Source organism: Mytilus trossulus, chromosome 3 (genome assembly GCF_036588685.1).
Source record: "Mytilus trossulus isolate FHL-02 chromosome 3, PNRI_Mtr1.1.1.hap1, whole genome shotgun sequence".
NCBI classification, from domain to species: domain Eukaryota; kingdom Metazoa; phylum Mollusca; class Bivalvia; order Mytilida; family Mytilidae; genus Mytilus; species Mytilus trossulus.
The window spans coordinates 18689687-18712666 of NC_086375.1; the positions used below are offsets into that span (position 1 = coordinate 18689687).

Consider the following 22980-nt stretch of genomic DNA (forward strand, 5'->3'; position numbering starts at 1 on the left):
GAATGAACCGCCGATTTTTTTAGTGTACATTTAAACCCGTCTGTTCATATAAACTTCCCTGATTTAGCGATAAGCTTACTTTTGGAGCATTGAAGGAAACGCATATTTTGTAATTATGAAAAGAAAACAGAATTATATTGTTTCCACTTAGTAGGTTACCTGTACATGACGTCACGACTTTAAAATGACTGTCATATTTGCGCAAGCGCCGCTATTCTGTAGTACACTAAAGGTAACCTCCCCCACTTGCCAATCAGATTTAGTTGTGTTCTGCTGTGTTGAATAAGTGTGATTAAAAAGTATTTTTTCTAATCCGTTATAACATGTAAATCAATGACTATTGTACATATCGGAACTTAAAATTGTGAATGTGATTTAAATGGTGTATTTGAGTTCTTAATAAAAGAAGAATTGTATATTTATAGGAAATTATGATATTTTTGGTGCATAAATAGTGAACATTGATTAATAATTTTCGAAATTGAGCTAATTGTTTTCTTATCAGTATTTGGATTAGACATCTAACATTTTACAATGGATTACGCGAGAACATAAGAAGTTCAGAATTGTTTATTAAGTAGCTTGTTAGCGGAGGAGTTCTCAGGATACATATTTAAAACAATGTGAGCTATGCTAGTGTATGTGGATATTTATTACTACATACCAATGGACGGACAACACGTCTTCCAATTCATTGGATGTGTAAGTATTAGGACATTGTCCATTGGAATGAGGGTTATACTTAACGCAGTCGGGTACTTAAATATCTATATAGTAAAGCTATAACCGTAAAATGAACGAAGCAGTAGGTTTAATGTAAACTATGCAAACTACACATCTAATAAATGGATTTAATATTCTTGTATATTTATTTTCGGTGATGAAAGGAAAATTAAGGATCTAGTTATAAAAGGCTGTATTGTTTGCATTTTTAAATGCCTGGCACCTGTGGTTTACACATCAATATCATTTCCTTTAGAAATCTTAAGGATTTGCCTTAACAAAATAGCGCATTTAATCGGATCTTTACTACTTTATATCAAAATTGATTGATGAACTCGTAAAATATTTAATTCTGTACTAGCGGAATAGCACAACATAAAATATTTTAAATATGTCTTGTTTAAAAACGCCTCATTGAATATTCTTTAATGTCAACATTTTCCAAAATAATAATACTTCTTTGGTATTACGATGGGAAATCCTCTTTATCCACGACAAAGAAATAATAGTTTTAATTTTTTCATGTTTTATATTTCATTGTCGTCTATAAAAATAAAATGCCAATCATAACTTGTAAATGATGTCATTCGTCTGTTAAAAAAAATTGACAAAAAATCAAACATACTTTATGAATGATAAATTTTTGCTAATAAAATAAAATCCAACCTAGTCGTCATTCATTTTCCAGTCTGTACTGTATAGTACAAGTATGCCTAAGGTTATAAATCATATGGCCGATCCATCAGTTACCTTCCAATAAAACTACAACTTGTTGATTTTCGACATATTTTCCATCTTTGTTGTGTCACATTTTATCAGTGTAAGAAATCTTCCGTGGTAACTTGATTGAATCTTTTTCATTCATCTTTTTAAAGACATGGGGATTCTATCAAAATTAGATGTCGTTTACACACCTGTAGGCTTAGAAGACAAATATTAATTACTACGAACAAATATATCAATTATGTTAACGTGGAAAACCAAACTATATATATATAGCGTTAAGTTTCTTTTGGTATTCTCTATTTTATGAAACGATAGCAAGGATTTGTATAGTTTTCTTACAATACAAATCCTTGATGATAGCAATGCCGTTTTTGATGTATGATGAAAGTTCTGATGATTTGAGAAAAATATATTCAAAAGTGCAGATTAACTGATTTTTCCTTAATTTATTGGTTTTGATATAAAGTTTAGAAGTTGTACTTGTTGGTGATGTTTGTGATTATTGATAAGGTGCCTTTGCCGAACTTACAATGATATGAAAGGATTTAGTGTTAACAACGTTATCTTTCTTATAAATTACAATGTAATACTTTAACTCATTTATTGTCGATTTGAGGATCGGTGCTAAAACGACTTTCTACTCTACAGTCTGATAATAGACTGATAAAACTTTAGTAAAGTTAAGTCAATAAAGATCGCTTTGCCCTTTTAAAATAATCAAATTTATTGGATTCATAGGAATTTGAAAAACTTTCTTTGCAAGTTAGAGATTCTAAAGTAGTGTCGATTTTAGTTAAGTTTTATTTTACTATAATTTCATTGATCATATAATTGAAAGTTGCTACACACATTTTTTTTAATCTTGTGCCACCTGTTTGATGATATGTTTTATTCGCCTTTCGAGTAGCATGGAACGTGCTTCTATATATATGTATATATAAACTGTTTAACCTTTTTCAAAATAAATAGCATAATGTCAAACGGTCCTTGTTCTATTTGCATTACAAATATGTCTTTGAAACTACTAACATCGTTAACTTAAATTATCTTATAAACGAAATAAGAAATCCGACTCAAATGATCATGCATTTTGAAATAAAAGTTTTATGTATCAAATATGGTCTATTAATAAATTGCACATACCAGTTGTAGTTCTATGTAAAGAATGGTGACTTGCATTATTTAATATGTATTGCTAACAGTATAGTGCACTTTATGCCCTACATATCAGCGTTTACTATTGCGTGAGCAAATGGTTTACTATTATATTTACATGGTATAACATTTCTTCCGGAATTAAAATGCAAAATAATCAAATGAGGTACAATTTACAGCGTAAAATCTACTTGATGTTGAAACATGATGTTTTATGACATTTACCATTGGAATTCACCTACGAGACAAACTGAACTTGCGGTAGACATTTGTAATTGTAGGCGGTCACACTAGTTATTTTCAACCTAAGTACGTAAATGTCCAAAATAAGTGGTTTTAATTTAACCAGTTTATATATACATATATGTTTATTTTACGTTTCTCTTATATTAGTAATCCTATTGTTTGGGTTTTAAACTAATAAATATCTTATCTTACATATGATTCAAAACTAATTAGTACTTTCTTCTTTTCAGGCAATTTCATCATGATTTGCGGATTCTGGACCTTTTTGTTTCTTGCTTGCGTTTTGGTAAAAGGAATTGTTACAGTTGATTCAACAGACACTGGAAACTCGTTACTGGACAAAGCCTTATCAAATTATAATGATAAGGAAAAACAAAATATCATCCAGAATTTTGAATCAAAATTGCTACAAATCTTTGGACTAAAGAGCCGACCAAAGCCAAGTTCTGATATTATAATACCTCAGTATATGATAGACTTGTATAACCAACAGATCTCAGCGTCAAATAATTTACAGTTTGCAAATAGCAAAGCTGCCAGTGCTAATACGATCAGAAGCTTTATACACACAGGTATGTATCCAAATACATTAGAACATATGTTAGACTCGATGGGGCAAAATATAGTGAAAATGGAAACCAACTTTGTCTCAAGTATTTTTCAGTTAATGGATACATTTTACTCTTTTTTTATATTTGCAATAGTTGTCTTTAAATGATTTGAAATTCAGACGACTAAATGCTCAACCTATTCATATTGAAATTAATAATACAAAAATACTGGATTCCAAATACAACTCCATTAGAACTTAAACATGTGGTATTATAAAACAAAGGTTTGACCATAGTTTGGAGAAAAAAGCTGTCTGGTTTAATGAAAACTATTGTAGTAAAAGATACTTTAAGTGTTTAACATCTCTTTATCTATAGAAGATTACTCTAACCAGCAAATTTAGTACATACATATATGATTAAAAATGCATTCTGTATGCATAAAGTCTTCCAGTATATAACTTGACAAGTAATCAGATATAAACACATATATTGAATGAGTTAAAATTTAAACTGAAAAGGCTCATCTTGTAAAAATTAAAATCAGCCAACTCATATAAGTAGCAGATTCCGATAACATTTGGGTAACATTAAACAAGAAATAACCCAGTTTAATAAAAACTATTGTAGAACATATCACAAAATATCTTTAAAAGTTTGATGTTTGATAAATTTATTATTATAATTTTTGTAGATAAACTTGATTCCGGATCATGTAATGAAGATAGCTGTGTCAGGATGGAATTTAATATCTCTAATATACCAGAAGAAGAAGTGTTAACTGCAGCAGAACTTAGAGTATTTTTGGATAAACACATTAGTGCTAATAATATTACAAGAAGAAAAATACTTAGACACAAAATAGAAGTGTATGAAATTATGCGACCGGGAAACGCAAATGTTGATCCAGTTACGCGACTTGTAGATGTCAAACACGTAAAAACTAAGAATGCAACATGGGTTTCCCTTGACATTCACCCAGCAGTATTAAAATGGCGTAAAACACCAAAACAGAACCATGGAATAGAAGTGCGTATTAGTTCCAGCAAACTGTCTCCGTCCTTACAAAATTTTAAACATGTGCGTTTACGGAGATCAGCATCATTATCAGATTCAGAGTGGCATTCACAAAGACCTATTTTAGTGACATATTCAAATGATCAAATACAAAGCCGGACTAAACGTGCATCAAATAAAAATAGAAATAAGAAGAAAAATAAAAAGAAACGAAAAAATAGGAAAAATAAAAAGAAGAAATTTAAAAATGGATGTAGTAGAAAACCTTTATATGTAGATTTTGATAAAGTAGGTTGGAATGACTGGATAGTAGCACCTTCTGGATATAACGCTTTTTTCTGTGACGGCGAATGTCATTGGCCATACGCCGATCATTTAAATGCAACAAATCATGCAATAGTGCAAGACTTAGTTCATTCTATAGATCCACGGTCTGTTCCTAAACCGTGTTGTGTACCAACAGAACTATCACCTATTTCATTGTTATACATTGATGAACATGACAAAGTAGTACTAAAAGCTTATCAAGATATGGTTGTAGAAGGTTGTGGATGTCGGTGACAAAAGGAGAACTTGGTTGTTATTTATTTGTTAAATGTGATATTTATTTATTTGTATGAAATGTTATTGCTGTGTGTGTATCAGTGAACGAAACATGAATGCGAAGGATGCAAGAAGAAGAGCGAGAGAATGGACTTTATGTGAAGTCCTTAAATATTTCATGAAAAGCAATGTCATAGCGTTCAGCAATTTATTGTTATTATTTATGGTGCTGATTTAAACTAAAACCTCCTGATGCATTTTAAATCGCTGAAATGTGCATGTTTCTATTCATACATTTATCATAATATCAACTCTGTTTATGTACACGGAAAACAAAATCTACTACCTGTTTAGTAAACGCATCATATTCTTATTATTACTTTTTATTTTAAAGTTCGTTTATTTTCACATCTTCTCTCAAAACATTTGAATGAGTGTGATATTCTTGCAGTCTTGTACGTATTTAAGCTGAGCGCTCCGATAAAGTATTTTATGTTACAATTGTATATACAGTGTTGTATAAATAATGACGACTTTATTATGGGTAATATAAAAGTCAAAACTAACCAAGTGTTTGTGTTATAAATATCTCCATAAATGCTGAAAATCAATAAGTGTACATATGGCCTTTTCAACATTTTAAATGATGTCAATTTGTTGTATTGGTAAAACGGGGGATAAATACTTTGCGTATACAAAACCAGTGTTCCATACCGAAGATTTCATTTTACTTCAGTAATTAACATCCCTTAGATTTGATTTATATTCTGCACATGACGTCCCTCTTAGAAGCCGACGATCTGCACACAAAAATCAGTTGATTAGAAAAAGGATATGGGAAACTCAGACAAAAATAAACAGCAAACCACATAGAGTATTTGAGAAGAACTTTTTCAAGTGGGTTGGTCATAAATAAGACAATATTTCTCATTGTGCAAACAAGCATGTAAACACGAAGGACACATCTCAAACGCTACAACGGTATACCTGCCATTTTACCATAGGGTAACATACCGATCATAAAGATATCTATATTTGTACAATTTACGTGGTCATACTTAAGTCAAGCGAATGAAACAGTTAAAAAGAAAAATTTAATTGTTCCAAATGAACGAACACTTAACCAAAAGCAGTGAATTATCTATTTATTTTCGTAAGCCTTTTAACAATGACCACGAAATACACCGTCATAATCCCAGTAAGATGAATACACGATGAAGGCGGAACAACTTGTAATGGTAAACGATTTAAATTATAAGATATTTCTCATTATGAATTGTATGTGCGGCCCTGCAGGAAAGAAACTAAACTAGAAATGGAACTGATTTATGTTGAAAGGCTTTAGCAAGACCTTAATCATGTGCTAACTTTCCGATTGTACTGTTTTGCATTTTGCTTTAAATGAATGTTCAAAAGACTTGAAATTTAAAAGGCAAAAGACACATAGTTCTGTCCTTCAACGGGGGTTGAGGGTATGTAAGCAGTTAGCATGTTGGATTGTTAGTAAACTACCAAGTATTTGGACAACAGCCATTAGTTTTTAGTTTTTTTCCCCAAGTTCAGTAAAGTTTATATGTTCTTAGTGTCTTCTTCTAAATATTCACTGTCCGACTAATATCATCATATTAAGACAATACACAGTTCGGTTCTATTTATTTATTGAATTGTATTTCTACAGCTACAATATGATCTAAATATGCGTTATTTACAATAACTAGTAAATAAATATGGTTAAGATTTGTTTAAATTTTCTTGAGAGTAATTTATCAGGAAGAGATAATTTCTGACCGACCTGGATTAAATATAATGTATCCAAACACGGATTACGTTCTGCGGACTTTACCTTGTGAAATAGAACACAAAAAATACAGTTTGTCAGTCTAGTACGTGGAAAATGGTACTATTACATTTTCCTAGCATTAGGTTGACCTTCAGTGTACCCAAGACAGGTGAAGGAAGTCAAATTAGGAGCGCTGTTGTTGGATGTAAGGGTACAACATATTTATTTAATGATCTATGAATAACTGCAGTGTGTATATTTACAATATAAATTTTAAAACCTATTGAAATATTTTCTAGAGAATTATTCGAAAAGGCTTCCAAAATTTCATAAACTTGGTGTAAAATGACTTTGGGCATGTTTATCGTAAACAAGCTCCGTTTGATATTGGTCATGTAACTATTTGGCTTCAATTTTTAAGATGGAATACTAAATTACTAACAACACACATAACTGTTTTATCCAGGTTTTTCGCCTGTGGCAGATTTTTAAGAGTTCCAAATACATATTATTATTTTCCTTCATTGTGTAGGTTAGCTGCATCCTAGAATTCATGTTTCATCCGACTGACATCTATTAAATAGTGACATTTTAACTGGACCTATTCAAGCAAATAAAACCTAGAATTCCACGGATGACATTTATCAACTGAGTACCTAATTGTGCCAATAAAACGATTTGACTTTAAGTATTCAATATGAACAAAAGTATTTTAATAATGTTATACCACCTGCTAAGGTATAACAAATGTAAATACTTCTCCAAACTGTTTAGACCTTGTTTTTAAAAGATCTTTATCTAATTCAGCAATTTGTATTTTTTCAGATTTATAGCCCACTCGACGATTAAAAGGAGTGCACTTTTTTATAGTGTTTTTTAATAATTTTCATTTGATGCCAACTCAATTCGATAAAGGTTATGTTTATTAAACTAGGGAATGATTATAAAAAAGGACGAACGAAGTATTTGACCTTTACATTTGTAATTATTACAACATAAACGATATATACAATCCTAAAGATGCTGTCATTTTAAAAGAAATTGCCTTCCCTTTGAGGGAATGTTCAACCTCTATTTTAGAAACAATTATTTTGGGTTCAGTCGAGTTAAATGAAAAGGCCTCCATTTTAGCCAATATCAAGAGACAGAATAAATACTCAAAAAAAGACTTTCAACTGTATCAGCCCTGTAAATATATGGTATTTGCTAGTATCCTGATAACAATATTTTCCCCAATTGATAATCGATAAACTTGCTGTACGAGCATTCCTGACAAAGGCAAACCCAGAAAAGCGCACACAATTTTGAAGTGCATTATTTTCTTTTTTTTTAAGTACTTGGTCGACACCACTGTAAGTGCATGATTTGCTTCACCACTGACAAACAATATAAAGTATCTGTAATCTTCCTCAGGCAAAGTCGAACTTGTATGTTTTTGGCTATGTTTTTTTAGGTTGGTATTTATACGTCCTTGTGGCTTTCGAACGTTTGATTTTGAGCATTCTCCTTAAAGAAGGTTAATGCAGAAAAAAATAAATAAGCGTACCTCATTTACAAAGTGTTATTTTCAGTGTCAACGCTATAAAATATCCATAAAAGTGTTGTATTTGACCAAACAGTGTTAAAGATATTTTTTCTAAATGTGACACATTGAAGTTACAGTTTGCTTTGTACTAGCCGACATGCCGTTCAGGATTTTAACTATAAAGTAATTAAGTTCAAGTCTTCGGTTAGATCCAGCCATGCAGGAATTAAACCCACGATCACTAGACCTTCGATATGATGCATGATTAAGAAAAGGAAATTGATCATTTACTTCAGTTCTGTTATAAATTCATCAATTTAATCTATCTTGATAATGCAGTGTTCCCACTTCGACAAATTCGATAACAACACAATGAAACCAAAAACGACGACATTTAGGTATAAACTATTTTGTCCAACGCAAACGCCATTAACAGTACAGCACAAAAAGAGTTATGGACTGAGGTTGTGGAACAAAACGTCTGAAATTTTGTCATTTAACATTTTGCTTTCCAACCATGATTCGCAAACGGAGACACATACCATACAAGTTGTTGCATTTTTTCCCTCTCGAAATAGATATTTTATAATGTTAGAATGACCTCGGTCATGAGAACAGAATATTCGTGCACACCAGTTGTTACTACATAATTGGTTATAACTTCAAGGATATACATGCATGTTAACTTAACTACTAAATGTAATTGTAGTTACTTCAGCGTGGTGGTCTTTAACGCGTCAAAGAATAGACATCAAACAATCTTATGGATACTTCAATTTGTTCCTAATCTTGTGGTTACAATGATTAGATGAACTATGTAACGCACCAACGAATCAGTACAAGTAATTATTGAAAGGACACATTTTGAACATTAATACAAAATTCAAAATCATCAATTTATGGATTATTACAATATTGACACACCTTCTATATGACGCTTAAACACAGGACGCCCGTGGATCTGGAGCTCTGACAGTATTAAGCTTAAACAAAAACAGGACTTGAATCAGAAGTCACATATTGGCGCCATACTGACTAGATATGGTCAAACTAAAAACCACAATTAGAACATACAGGAGATTATTGTGTGTAACAGTACACCCACTTATATATATAGAATTCCAATTTATTGTATAATGTTGATAAGTTAGACTAAATGAAAATAATGAGAAAAATTTATGAACTATTTATGTATCCGCCTAAAATCACCACTTTTATTTAAAAAAAAGATAATGAATATATAGAACATAGAGTTCGATTTTTTTTACAAGTTTGATGTTCTTGTTAGACATATTCGGAAAGTCGCTTATACAGGCACTTTATCGACACCCTTAACACTAAGCTGACTAAATATGGAGGGGCATATCAAAATGTAGAAATTATTTGGATTAATATTGATTGGCGTTCGCTAGTATATATCAAAGACCTGTTTTTTTAGCTTACCTGGCCTAAAAGGCCAAGTGAGCTTTTCTCATCACTTGGCGTCCGTCGTCCGTCGTCTGTCGTCCGTCGTCGTTAACTTTTACAAAAATCTTCTCCTCTGAAACTACTGGGCCAAATTAAACCAAACTTGGCCACAATCATCATTGATGTATCTAGTTTAAAATTTGTGTTTTTTGACCCGGCCAACCAACCAAGATGGCCGCCATGGGTAAAAATAGAACATAGGGATAAAATGCAGTGTTTGGCTTATAACTCAAAAACCAAAGCATTTAGAGCAAATCTGACATGGATTAAAATTGTTTATCAGGTCAAGATCTACCTGCCCTAAAATTTTCAGATGAATCAGACAACCCATTGTTGGGTTGCTGCCCCGCAATTGGTAATTTTAAGGAAATTTTACTGTTTTTGGTTATTATCTTGAATAATATTATAGATGGAGATAAACTGTAAACAGCAATAATGTTCAGCAAAGTAAGATTTACAAATAAGTCAACATGACGAAAATGGTCAGTTGACCCCTTTAGGAGTAATTGCCCTTTATAGTCATTTTTAACCATTTTTCGTAAATCTTAGTTAACTTTTACAAAAATCTTCTCCTCTGAAACCATAGGGCCAAATTTTACCAAACATAGCCAGAATCATTATTAGGCTATCTAGTTTAAAATTTGTGTTTTGTGACCGGTCAAACTAACCAAGATGGCCGCTACGGCTAAAAATAGAACATAGGGGTAAAATGCAGTTTTTGGCTTATAACTCAAAAACCAAAGCATTTAGAGCAAATCTGACATGGGGTAAAATTGTTTATCTGGTCAAGATCTATCTACCCTAAAATTTTTAGATGAATCGGACAACTCGTTATTAGGTTGCTGTCCCTAAATTGGTAATTTTAAGGAAATTTTGCTGTTTTGGGTTATTATCTTGAATATTATTAAAGATAGAGATAAACTGTAAACAGCAAATAATGTACAGCAATTTAAGACTAAAAAATAAGTCAAAGTGACCAAAAGTGACCAAAATTGTCAATTGACCCCCTAAGAAGTTATTGTCCTTTATGATCAATTTTTAACAATTTTCATAAAATTTGTAAATTTTTACTAACATTTTCCACTGAAACTACACGGACAAGTTCATTATAGATAGAGATAATTGTAAGCAGCAAGAATGTTCAGTAAAGTATGATGTACAAACACATCACAATCACCTAAACACAATTTTGTCATGAACTGTCTGCTTCCCTTGTTTAATTTAAATATACCAAGGTGAGCGACACAGGATCATTAGAGCCTCTAGTTAATCGTGTGAGAGAAAATTAGGGTGGGGTGTGCCTTGAAACGATCCGTCAAGATCAATTCTTGGTATTTGTGATTTGTGCCTATTAGATTTGTTTTGTCTATTTTAAGGGGTGGAACCAAAAAGAGATGACGTAACGATTCAGATTCAGTGCCAAGTGTGCTAGAGTCTTATACTAGGTAGTCCCTTTCATTTAGATACACACTCACGCATCCCGGATATCCAGTTGAAGCATCTCTTTCTATAGTCAATAAAAGTTTAATGCAATAACCCCCCCTCCCCCAATATAAAATTGAAACCACATCTTACTTGCACATTTACTTGATTTTCTTTAACTAGTATATGTTATCAAAGTCAATGTAGGCATTCTGATTCTCAACGAAATGTTCTTTAAAAGAAAAATCGGGTTTTTATCATACAAATTTCTGCCTTGACTACGAACTCATATTTTTTACATCTTAAAAATACGTCAGTTAAACAGTTGCTTGATTGATTGTTGGTGTTTAACACAGGTTTTATGGGAAACCGGAGTGCGCTGAGAGAACCACTGACAGAAAGACTGGAAATCGTAATCAATTATAATATGTATATAAAAGATAGAAATACTGTCAAGACAATCTAATCAGGCTACGGAAACAATACACAAAGGATTGAAGATTGCAGAGACAATTTAAAGTAGAACATAAAAAGAAAAAGGTATACGACTAAAAGACAAGTCTAAAGAAAACTAGATTGAGCAAGAGGTTCCCATTGGAATACCCGGTAAACTTCGGTGCTCCTGAAGTGTGAGTAGTTACTGTATCACTCATTCTGCTTAAAGATGTATTCTCCTGACATTTCAGTCTCGTTCAATCTCATTGAAATCTCGTTCTGGAATTATTGACAAAACATATTATGTAAGTGGAAAGTAGCAATGAATTTGATAATTATCATAATCAAACTTCACTCTGTGAAAGAATTTTGTAATTCCTAATAGCAGTTTTTGAGTAATGAAATTTTCAAATTTTATTACTAACCAAGTCTTTTTAGGGAAATTTTTAGCAAAATGTGTAAGGAGTACAAAAATGATTTACCAGAAACATAAACATCCCAAAGAACTTTTTCTTTTCAAATTTCATAGATACGTATTTTTATAACAAGTAAGTTGAAAAAATATGCATGCTGTTCTTAAAACGGAGAAAAATCACAAATTTACAAAATTGACAACATGGTAAATTTGACTCGAAAAAGCATCACGATATGGCAAAACTTTAATATATTAACACCTACCTATATCTTTTTTTCAAGATTCAAGATTCAAAGTTTTATTTAGAGTCGATATTCAATAAACTACATAACACAAGCTCTAGTGAGCTTTTCAAATCGATTTAATAACAAAATACAATACACAAACACACACAATACAATACAAACATACAAAAGTCATGAAAACAACACAATTTTAAACATATAGTAAGATACCATAATGACATATATAAGTTGAAAGCATATGGTACACTTAAAACATAGCACAAGTTAACAATAAGATTGCACAAATCAAATAGTCACAAAGAAAATAAAAGTAAAATAAAATAGGCATAAACACTATATGCATGCACTGCACTGGCATGAGCTGTTACTTGGATCCCATACCAATTTTTTGAATTGGTCGAAAGATGTTTCCACTCGACAATGGTTCGGCAGCTCATTCCAGATTTGTGCAGCATTATAGCGAAACGATCTTAAGCCATCTATAGTTATTCCAAGAAGTTTAACATTTTCTTCACAAGAAATTTTATTTCCATTTAGATTAAATATCAAATTATGTTTATTTGTTTTTTTCCCAATCGCTATAGCCTGGAATTTGTCAGGAGCTATTAGCCTTCATTAAATTTATAGAAAACCAGTTAATTAGATTTAAACTATCAGTTTCTAAACTTTCAACAACTTTATCTAAATTATGATCACTGTATGATACAGTGTTGTCATCAGCATAAGAACTGGACCAAGAATTGACCCTTGTGGTACGCCTTTAAACATACGATCCCATTCGCTGTAAGAACTTCCAATTTTAATTCGTTGTTTTCTGTTTTCTAAATAACTTTTTAATAATTTTAGAGAATTTTTAGACATACCGTTTGCTTCCAACTTAAGTAAAAGTAAATCGTGAGGTAAACAATCAAATGCTTTGATGGATCTTTAGATAGATCCATCAAAATTGCAGCGATAAATTTGTTCTCGTCCAGAGCTTTTTTCCAGTCTTCTGTTATTTTAATAAGTGCAGTTTGGCAACCAAAACCTGACCTAAATGCCGAAAGAAGAGGATGAAAATGTTTATTTAAGAATTCCATTAGTTGGTCATGTATAGATCTTTCATAAATTTTAGAAATACATGGCAACACACTTACAGGTCTATAATTTTCTTTATCAAGAGAGTTATTCTTTTTAAAAAGTTGGGAAACTTGAGCAGCTTTAAGACTATCAGGAAAAATTGAGCTTTCAATTGATTTATTAACTAAAATTTTGATTTATTAACTAAAATTTTAGTTGAATTTATTCAGATTGGTCCCCTTCATCTTTATTGAGAGTATGAAAAAAGCTTAATTGTGGAACTGTGATTTTTTTCACGATAATAGCCCAAAAATAGGTAAAAATTGATGAAAAATGAAAAAATCATTAAAATTGGGTACTTTCATTGGGCTGTAGCAAAAAAAAAAGAAGCTCACCGACATATGATTTTTTCTTCACCAATTTTTTTTTACAATCATATAAACCCAAAAATCAGGTTTAGAAAAAAAGTTCAATTCTAGAAATATTTGGCTCCTCAGAGGTGTACATCCTTATTAAGTCAAATAAAAATCAGGTGAATATTAGCATTCAGGTAGAAGTGGATTGGATACTGGCTACTATAAGTGCATCTTATAAGCGAGCATCTGTCTTATTACATTAAAATATGAATCTTGACTTTAATACAACTAGAAAATAAGGGATGGTTAAGAGTCAGAATTTAGGACAATTTGGAGTTCCGCTTTGAAATTTAGAACTTACATTTCTATGTAGGAACATTCCAGCAGCTAAATATTTCCCAGTTGATACATTATCGCCTGCGTAGTGAGCTCTAGTAAATATTTCCCAGTTGATACATTAGCGCCTGCGTAGTGAGCTCTATTAAATATCTCACAGTTGATACAACAGCGCCTGTATATTGGTCTCTAGTAAATATTTCCCAGTTAGCAACACTAGACTCAAGCTGGCAGCCACTTTTATCGGCCTTAGAAACTCCTGTTTATTAATTTTATTTTATCTGATGTGTTTCAACGCTACTTTTAAGCACCGCTTCGATAGTTGACACAACAGCGCCTGCATATTGAGCGCTAGTATATATCTCACAGTTGATACAAAAGCGTCTGCATATTAATTTGATTATATTTGATGTATTTTAAGCACCGCTTTTGGGTAATTTCGTCACGATCAGTTTTTATTGGTGGAGGAAGCCAGAGTGCCCGCAGAAAACCATCGACCTTTGATAGGAAAACTGACAATCCTAATCTGCACATTGAGCACTAATATATATCTCCCAGTTGATACGATATTCTAGCGCTTGCATATTATGATCAATTCTTAATCTTTCATTTTGTCTTCAAGTTAAGAATGAGGATTACTTGTGTAAAATAAAAAAATCAAATGGTTCAGTATAAACACTTTTGCAAGATGAATACAAAAAGAAGATGTGGTATGATTGTCAAAGAGACAACTCTCCACAAGAGAGCAAAATGACACAGAAATTAACATTTATAGGTCACCGTACGGCCTTCATCAATGAACAAAGCCCATACCGCATATTCAGCTTTAAAAGACCCCGAAATGAAAGAAAACCTTAGTCTATAATTGAAATTCTAAAGTTGCATCAACAGATAAAGGATTCTTCGAGATTTCGTCTTGGTCTACAAATTGTCGTGAGAGTACTAGTAGATGAACTGGGTAGAATCATTGAAATCCACATAAGGTTGATTGACATGAAATTGACATGAATTTATCTATGAAATGGTTAATGATACGGTTTTACTGCAATAGCAAGTATACAGGGCGAACAAGAAGAAGGCAAGAAGTATATAGGAGAAATCACTTCACTAATAAAAATACGCAATGACATTTACAACACCAATGCATACACGCGTAGTACTGTTAAGAAACTTAACGGTACCAATTTTCTTGCAACAGATGCGCATTTCGACAATACATGTCTCTTCAGTGATGCTCGTGGCTAAAATATTTGAAATCCAAAGCTTATATAAAAGATGAAGAGCTATAATCCAAAAGGTCCAAAAAGTATAGCCGAATCCATGAAAGGAATCAGAGCTTTGCATGAGGTATATGCATTCCTTAATTTATAATAATTTCTATAATTTTGTAACAGCTAATTTTGATAACACAAAAAAAATCCGTATTTTCATGCCAGTACCGACGTACTGGCTAATGGGATGGTGATACCCTCGGGGACTTATAGTCCACCAGCAGAGGCATCGACCCAGTGGTAGGTATAAACTTAACGGTACCAATTTTCTTGTTCTTAAACTTTATTTGATCTCAAAAGAACAAACGAGACTAGTCAGTAAAGGTAATGTAGAAAAGATAGGATAATGAGAATATTATCCATGACATAATTTTTCTACCCGTACGCAACAAAACTTAAGAAATCGAAGTGTGCTTTTATTGATATTCTTAATCCTAAAGATGCGAGAAGAAACCTCACAAGTACTGAATAATAATCTAGATTTGTTTTTTTTGTGGTCATTTAAGTATGTGTATACTGAACAGATAATGAATTTTCAATACGATGTAGAAAGCGTGTAAACAATCCTAACAAATAAAGAAACACTTTCGATCAGACATTGCCAAGTTATTATCATCACACAGACAAAACTAGTATATAATTAAAATCAAATTCAGTTGTGGTATCCCTGGGACTATTATATAGAAATAGTCCCAGGTTACCGATTTAAAAATAGAAAAATGTGCTTGAACTGTCAATGATACAACTCTCCACCAGAACCAACTAACACAGAAGTTAGCAACGTAGGTCTCCCGAACGCGACCTACCGAATTAGACAAAACTTCCTCAGGCGAAATGAGCCTTAAATGGATTTCACTATTTTTTTCAGATCTTTTTAGTAATATAGCTCTCCAAATGTTTCGATTTTATTCATCATTGACTTTCAAACATTCGGCTTAGAGCGAAATCCAGAAAAGCTCTTCAGACGCATGACATTTGTAACGTGTTGTTTTTATTTTTTATTATCGTGTTTGTATTAGCATAAGAACCAGGTCGAGTGCCATGTGTGGAGCAGGGTCTGCTCACTCTTTCGTAGACACGACACCACACCAGTGTTTGCTCAGTCTTTCGTAGACACGACACCACACCAGTGTTTGCTCACTCTTTCGTAGACACGACACCACACCAGTGTTTGCTCACTCTTTCGTAGTCACGACACCACACCAGTGTTTGCTCACTCTTTCGTAGACACGACACCACACCAGTGTTTGCTCACTCTTTCGTAGACACGACACCACACCAGTGTTTGCTCACTCTTTCGTAGACACGACACCACACCAGTGTTTGCTCAGTCTTTCGTAGACACGACACCACACCAGTGTTTGCTCACTCTTTCGTAGACACGACACCACACCAGTGTTTGCTCAGTCTTTCGTAGACACGACACCACACCAGTGTTTGCTCACTCTTTCGTAGACACGACACCACACCAGTGTTTGCTCAGTCTTTCGTAGACACGACACCACACCAGTGTTTGCTCACTCTTTCGTAGACACGACACCACACCAGTGTTTGCTCACTCTTTCGTAGACACGACACCACACCAGTGTTTGCTCACTCTTTCGTAGACACGACACCACACCAGTGTTTGCTCAGTCTTTGGTTTTCTTTTTTGTGTTTTTTGTAGTTTTGTTTTAGTCTATTGGTACTTTTTCTTTTTTAAGCCATAACGTTGTCAAACTATTTTCGACTTATGAGTTTAGATAGCACTCTAGCATCTTTCTTCACACTCCTATAAAACTTAATGAAATGACTTATGTAAAATGATTCAAACAGGAAGTTAGCTGCCTGATTTATGTACAAAATAATACACGAAAAACAAATACATATGTACGATGTACAACAAACAACGGAAATTACTGGTTCACAGGCGCATGTATGACTTGGGTCAGGCACATACATAATATGAGAGGGTTAACATGTTTCCGGACACCCAAGTAATGCCTAAATTATGTTACCGGACACCCAAATAACCCCAAAATTGGGACAATGAAATAACAGCATGACACAAGAACAAACCAAAGAAATAAGTTAAAACGGGTTTATTTCAGAGCACTAATACAACTATCAAAGCACTCATGACACAAAGTATAGATATGAGATTACTCTAAGCTACTGAAAGCTACTGAAAGCTAATTCAAAACCAATAACAATAATAACCATATCATGTATTTAAGACTACAATATCAATCAGCACAAAATACAACGTCTGCATTAGCACTCAGAGAACCAATTAGTATGCCATGTGAAAATATACATATCGACAGAAATGTAGGATCGTGAAGTTCATAGATGTATTTTGTATTGCAATGCTATCTTGTTGGTTTTTTTTTTAAAGCATGAACTGTTGACCCTTTTAGAGCTTACGAGTTTAGTCGTATTTTTTTCTGGGGTATGTGCTGCATGTAACATATATCACGGACATTTCGAATCAATTCTACTGTCTGAACGCCGAATCTCAAATATGCAAGATATTTAAAATAAGAATTAGCACTTAATTTTTGTAGAACTTAAAATTCAAAAATGTTTCAAAAGGAACTTCAATATTTAGTAATACAACCGTGTGTCATGCCTCTCTGATGTATTGAAGAAGAGTAAGAATTGTATCCTATTTCTAGAACACTTTGAAGTTAGTCCCTAGTGTTTGCTGGGGTTCGTGTGATCCAATCTTGTTTTTTTTGTGTAGATTTTTGTAAATTTTTGTTTGTTTTTTCGTCCCTTTTCGTTTAGGTTATATTACCTGCTATCGTTAAGTCTGTAATGTTTTTTCTGTTCTTTGATTTTTTTTATACGGTGACCTAGTTGTTAATGTTTGTGTCATTTTGGTCTTTTTTGGATAGTTGTCTCATTGGCAATCATACCACATCTTCTTTTTTATATTTGCCATAGATAAAACAAGACGTTTTAATTAATAATTTCATAAGTTGTATGCATCAATTGGAGATAACAGAAGCTTTAATAGAATTATGTAATTGATATTTTTATTTCTTTATAGCGATTCTGAATAGCTAGATGTTGATATACCTGAATCAGTCACATTACTTAGCTGTCTGCAAGCCCTCTGATGAACGCTTTTTTGCGTAAGCTTGGTTTTAAATCGTGGATGCTTTTCTTGTGGATATCTTTTGGCTGAAAACAGTTTTGGAAAACTTAATATTTCATCTTCTTCGTTCGATGAAGAGAAAAACACTTGCTGGCATCCAGTAGATGGACTAGTTTCGCTTAGTGAACTGTCATCCGCTTCATAGTCGTACTCATCTGATTCCAAACTTTTGATAACATCTAAATTAAACCAAGTGCTATTTGTATTGGCCTCCATTGTTGAACCTGGTTCCCTTTCGTATGCAGATAGAATATTATCTTTTTGGTCAGTTCCAACATCGGAATTAAAAGATTTTAATTGGTTTTCAATTGGGTGTTTATCAATACTCTGTAAACACATTTTGTCCTCTGATATGTTCCCATTTCCTTCATTGAAAGAGTTTAACGAAACCTCGTTTTCATTTCCTGTACTGAAACAACTGAATCTGTCGGCGGTATTTTCCAACTCTAATACTTCAGTATTGTCTTTATTTTTTTCGCCATATTCCATCATATCGTTTGTTGATGCATTTTGTTGTCTTTCGCTTTCCTCATTCAACAGTCCGGAGGAATTTGACTCGATTACGTTATTTTCGACGAGTACATTGACTGCAATCTCATCCTTTTCAATATTTTGGTAGTATTTTGATTCGTTGATACCAAAATTAAAGTATTCAACTCCACAGGAATCTAACATCATGGACTCTAGCATTTCCTTCAGTGCAGAAAACGTCGGTCTATTGACGGGAAACTGTTCCCAACATAACATCATTATTTTGTATCTAAAAACAAGAAAACATAATTATATCCTTTCAGAGAACATTTTTCCCTCCTTACTGCACCAGTATATATTGACAAATCAATTATTGAATGTAGAACGCGAGGAGAAAGGGACTAAATCTTCTGGTAACGCTGGTAAAGCTTTGTGTATTTGTTAGCGACAATAAGTGAAACTAGGCATTAAATCCCATGAACGCATGAAGATATTGCCTGAAATTTCCAGGCATTACGCTTATTTAGCACAATTTTTTGGAATTTTGAATCCGCAATGCTCTTCAACTTTGTACTTGTTTGGTTTTATGAATAATTTGATATGAGCGTTACTGATGAGTCGTATGAAGACGAAACGCGCGTCTGGCGTACTAAATTATATCCTGGTACCTCTGATAACTATTATTTCAATAAAGTTGATAATGATTATTCAAGTTGTTGCCAAAAATCATTTCATGCAATTAGTTAATTTGGGATTTTTTCATATTCCAAAATACAGACACGTTCTGTATACTGATATTATTTTGGTGGATAATGTTATATAATTTCTTTTAAAAAGTTAAAAATCAATATGAAAATTTGACTAGTCTTAAATGCATCAACAGTACCAGGATTATAATTTAGTACGCCATACGCGCTTTTCGTCTACATAAGACTCATCAGTAACTCTCATATTAAAATATTTATAAAGCCAAACAAGTACAAAGTTGAAGAGCATTGAGGATCCAAAATTCCAAAAAATTGTGCCAAATACGGCTAAGGTAATCTATGCCTGGGATAAGAAAATCCTTAGTTTTTCGTAAAATTCAATTATTTGTAAACAGAAAATTTATGAAAATGACCACAATATTGATATTCATGTCAACACCGAAATGTTGACTACTGGGCTGGTGATACCCTCGGGGACGAAACGTCCACCAGCAGTGGCATCGACCCAGTGGTGTCAAAGATTTCGGATAAAAACATTAATTTCTTACAAAGGGTTAATTATTGTTAATGCAAACAATTTTCGTTTTAAGGCGAGAAGTGAGGTTGAAAAATTGCCATGCATGCATGATTCTCTTGAAATAATCACGCGAGTGTCATGAGTTATTTACATGTAAACTATGAAAATATTACCCGAAATTTTCGAATAAATATCTGTAGCACAAGCTTTAATAATACCGAAGCTTTCGGTTTTGGAACCGAGTAACAGATATTTTTCTGCTGGTACGAATTTTTGTTATATACACTAACAGTAATTTCCACGCATCCGACAAACAGACGCATGTGAAAAATACGGTGTGTTCCCATTTCGCCTTAGCTGTGAATTCCAGATAAAAAAGGTATAAAATATACTAAGGCCAGATGGGAACTGAACTAAGGCGAAATGTGAATTTAGATAAAAATATTAAATAAGCATATTAAACCTCTGTGTTTTTATAGCAATTTGAACATCATGTAATTAGGGATTTGTTTCTCTTTAATATTTTTTTTTAATAAAAGTGACATTTTTTTATGATTTCAAAAGTTACGAAATCAGGAAAAATCTACAATAAAAAAATGTATTTGGAAAGTTGCTTCTCTTGGAATATTGTTTGTTGATATTTTATTTTTTAATTCATGCAGTTAGAAAAATCAAAATAAATTAATTATCCTTTACATTATGCAACACAAAAAGTTTAATAGAAAGAAGAAAAAACATATTTTCCCATAGACTTGTTTAATTACATAACAGAAACTTTACTTAAACAAATATTATTTAATCTCCAAAACTGTGCTAGTTATATATATAAAGCAAAATCCATGGTATTCAATGACTTGACTTCTTCAAGATCTGAACCAATTACCAATGATTAAACGCACCACAGACTTAATCAATACCTGCACCAAGCTAACGTTTAATTGTGATATGAAGAGAGGGCAGAAACCTACAACCAACCTGGAACTACCACTAGACAGAAGGGACAAATAAGCATTTAGAGGGCTGGCATAGCAAGATAAAACAAACAGCCAAAACAACACATCCAAATATATTTTAAATTATCAATGTGTTCAAATATGTATATCAGTGCCTTGTACTTGTATGATATTTGTCTTTATCTATTCATTAAAATATGAAATGTTCATATCCAATTTGTCATCTCTAATAAGACTTTATTTACAAAATGTAACACATTAGTAAAAAAAAACACTTTCAGGGAAAAAAAGAGCAGCCTTGGTACCGACTTTTTCCCCGCAATATATTTGCCTAGACTTACGGATACTAGTGATAACGGAATCCTGACCATCAATGAAGATATGCATTTTTCGAGAATTGACATTCTTGGGCAACGACAATTATTTAAAACATATACTTTCAATAAGTTATAATTATAATGAAATAAAGTGTATGTGTCAAAAATATATAATCAGTAATCTTAACAATCTATTTTTAAAAAATAAATAGTTAAACATCAAAATGCCAGCTGTATAAAAAAAGGTACAAAGCTTTTACGTTTAGAAGTCGTTTGAAATAATAGAAAAACGACGTCGAGTAACGTTACCATTACTAAACCAAACACCATGAGTAACGTCAGGTACATTCGGTGTAATATTCTTGATAAATAATGTTTGGAAAATTAATATAAACTTCTTTAGTAGATCTTCAATGTTTATAATTTTTTCTTGAATCAAAACAGAACTTGCTCGCATTTCTTTGTGGTATTTTTCTTCAATGGTCGAGTTGGTTTGAGCTGGTAAAAAAATACACAACTAAAGATATGAAACTTTGGCAATCACATCATCTTTGGATATGTAAATTTTAGAAAATACCAACATTAATGCCTCGACCTAATTTGCAGGATTTAAGTCTAAACTTGGATTTTATGTCGAACATTATCTAGGCAAGAGGCGTACTGTTAATGATTAAAAATAAACTTTTTAATTTCATGGTAATTTTTCAATTTTTATATATACATATGTGTATGTTAGTAATATTTTTAATTTTTATTTTGAATTTTTGGTATAAGATAAAAACACGATACATATTAAACATGTAGGTGTTTGTAAGTGTCAATGAGCATCTCTCTAGTAAGGTATCCTTGAAGCACTCAGTATGGGTGCCGCAGGCTAAGGTAATTTGTTCCAGTCTTTTATAGCTCGGCAGAAAAATGAAAATTTGTAACTGTCTTTGACGCATCGATTATGTCGGTATGTTTGTTCGTGGATTGACCTGGCGTTTGATTTGCTTTTAATAAGTATGTCAGTATGTGGTATGGCAATTTTGTTGTTTGTCATTCTATGGAACATATCTAATCTGCTTTTGAGTCTCCTTTCTTGTAATGTTGTCCAGTGAAGTGTGTTAATCATGCTTGTTACACTTTCAGTATAGAATCATATTCAAAACAGTGTGGTCCTGGCCATTGATTGACGACCTAAATTATTCCATTGACTGGGACAGATTAGGTGAACGTTTGTCGGTAACAATCACTGCTCACTATGTACTTTTTAAAGACACTGAATCTGTGGGGTCACCAAAGGTTCTCAACACCTAAATAAAGCAATTCGAAAAACGAATCCGGAATAATACGATGTGTTGATTTATATCAATAATACAAATCAAAACATAAGGGTTATTCCTGAATGATTTTTCGAATTATTTTATTATTAAAGGCACTAAGAACCTTTGGTGACCCCACAGTTTAAATTCTATAATAAGTAAGAAGTGAGCAACGGTCGTTACAGACAAACGTTCACCTTATCTGTCACAGTCAGTGGGATAATTTAGGTCGTCAATCAATGGCCAGGACCACACTGTTTTGAATATGATTCTATTTGTAGTTGGAGCATGTACGTC

At 32.6% G+C, this 22980-nt stretch overlaps 2 protein-coding genes across 5 annotated transcripts in view; one reads left to right on the plus strand and one right to left on the minus strand.

The window, feature by feature from the left end:
* The first annotated feature begins 232 nt into the window (after positions 1-232).
* Positions 233-5527, plus strand: LOC134710316 (bone morphogenetic protein 2-like). Of its 4 annotated transcripts, none has more exons than XM_063570622.1 (3): positions 233-702; positions 3081-3422; positions 4096-5527. In XM_063570622.1, exons 1-3 carry the CDS (start codon positions 699-701, stop codon positions 4977-4979), a joined length of 1230 nt encoding a protein of 409 aa, XP_063426692.1. In that variant the 5' UTR covers positions 233-698; the 3' UTR covers positions 4980-5527. The 4 variants fall into 4 exon arrangements, with proteins under 4 accessions (XP_063426692.1, XP_063426693.1, XP_063426695.1 ...); XM_063570623.1 differs by lacking the exon at positions 233-702 and adding an exon at positions 1525-1543; XM_063570625.1 differs by lacking the exon at positions 233-702 and adding an exon at positions 1622-1639.
* A 12758-nt stretch (positions 5528-18285) lies between these two features.
* The window catches only part of LOC134710317 (uncharacterized), a 176809-nt gene continuing 172114 nt past the window's right edge, over positions 18286-22980 (minus strand). Inside the window, exon 25 of the mRNA XM_063570626.1 lies at positions 18286-19174. Within this exon, the coding sequence (XP_063426696.1) occupies positions 18301-19174 (874 nt within the window). The 3' untranslated portion in view covers positions 18286-18300. The remainder of the gene's footprint in view (positions 19175-22980) is intronic.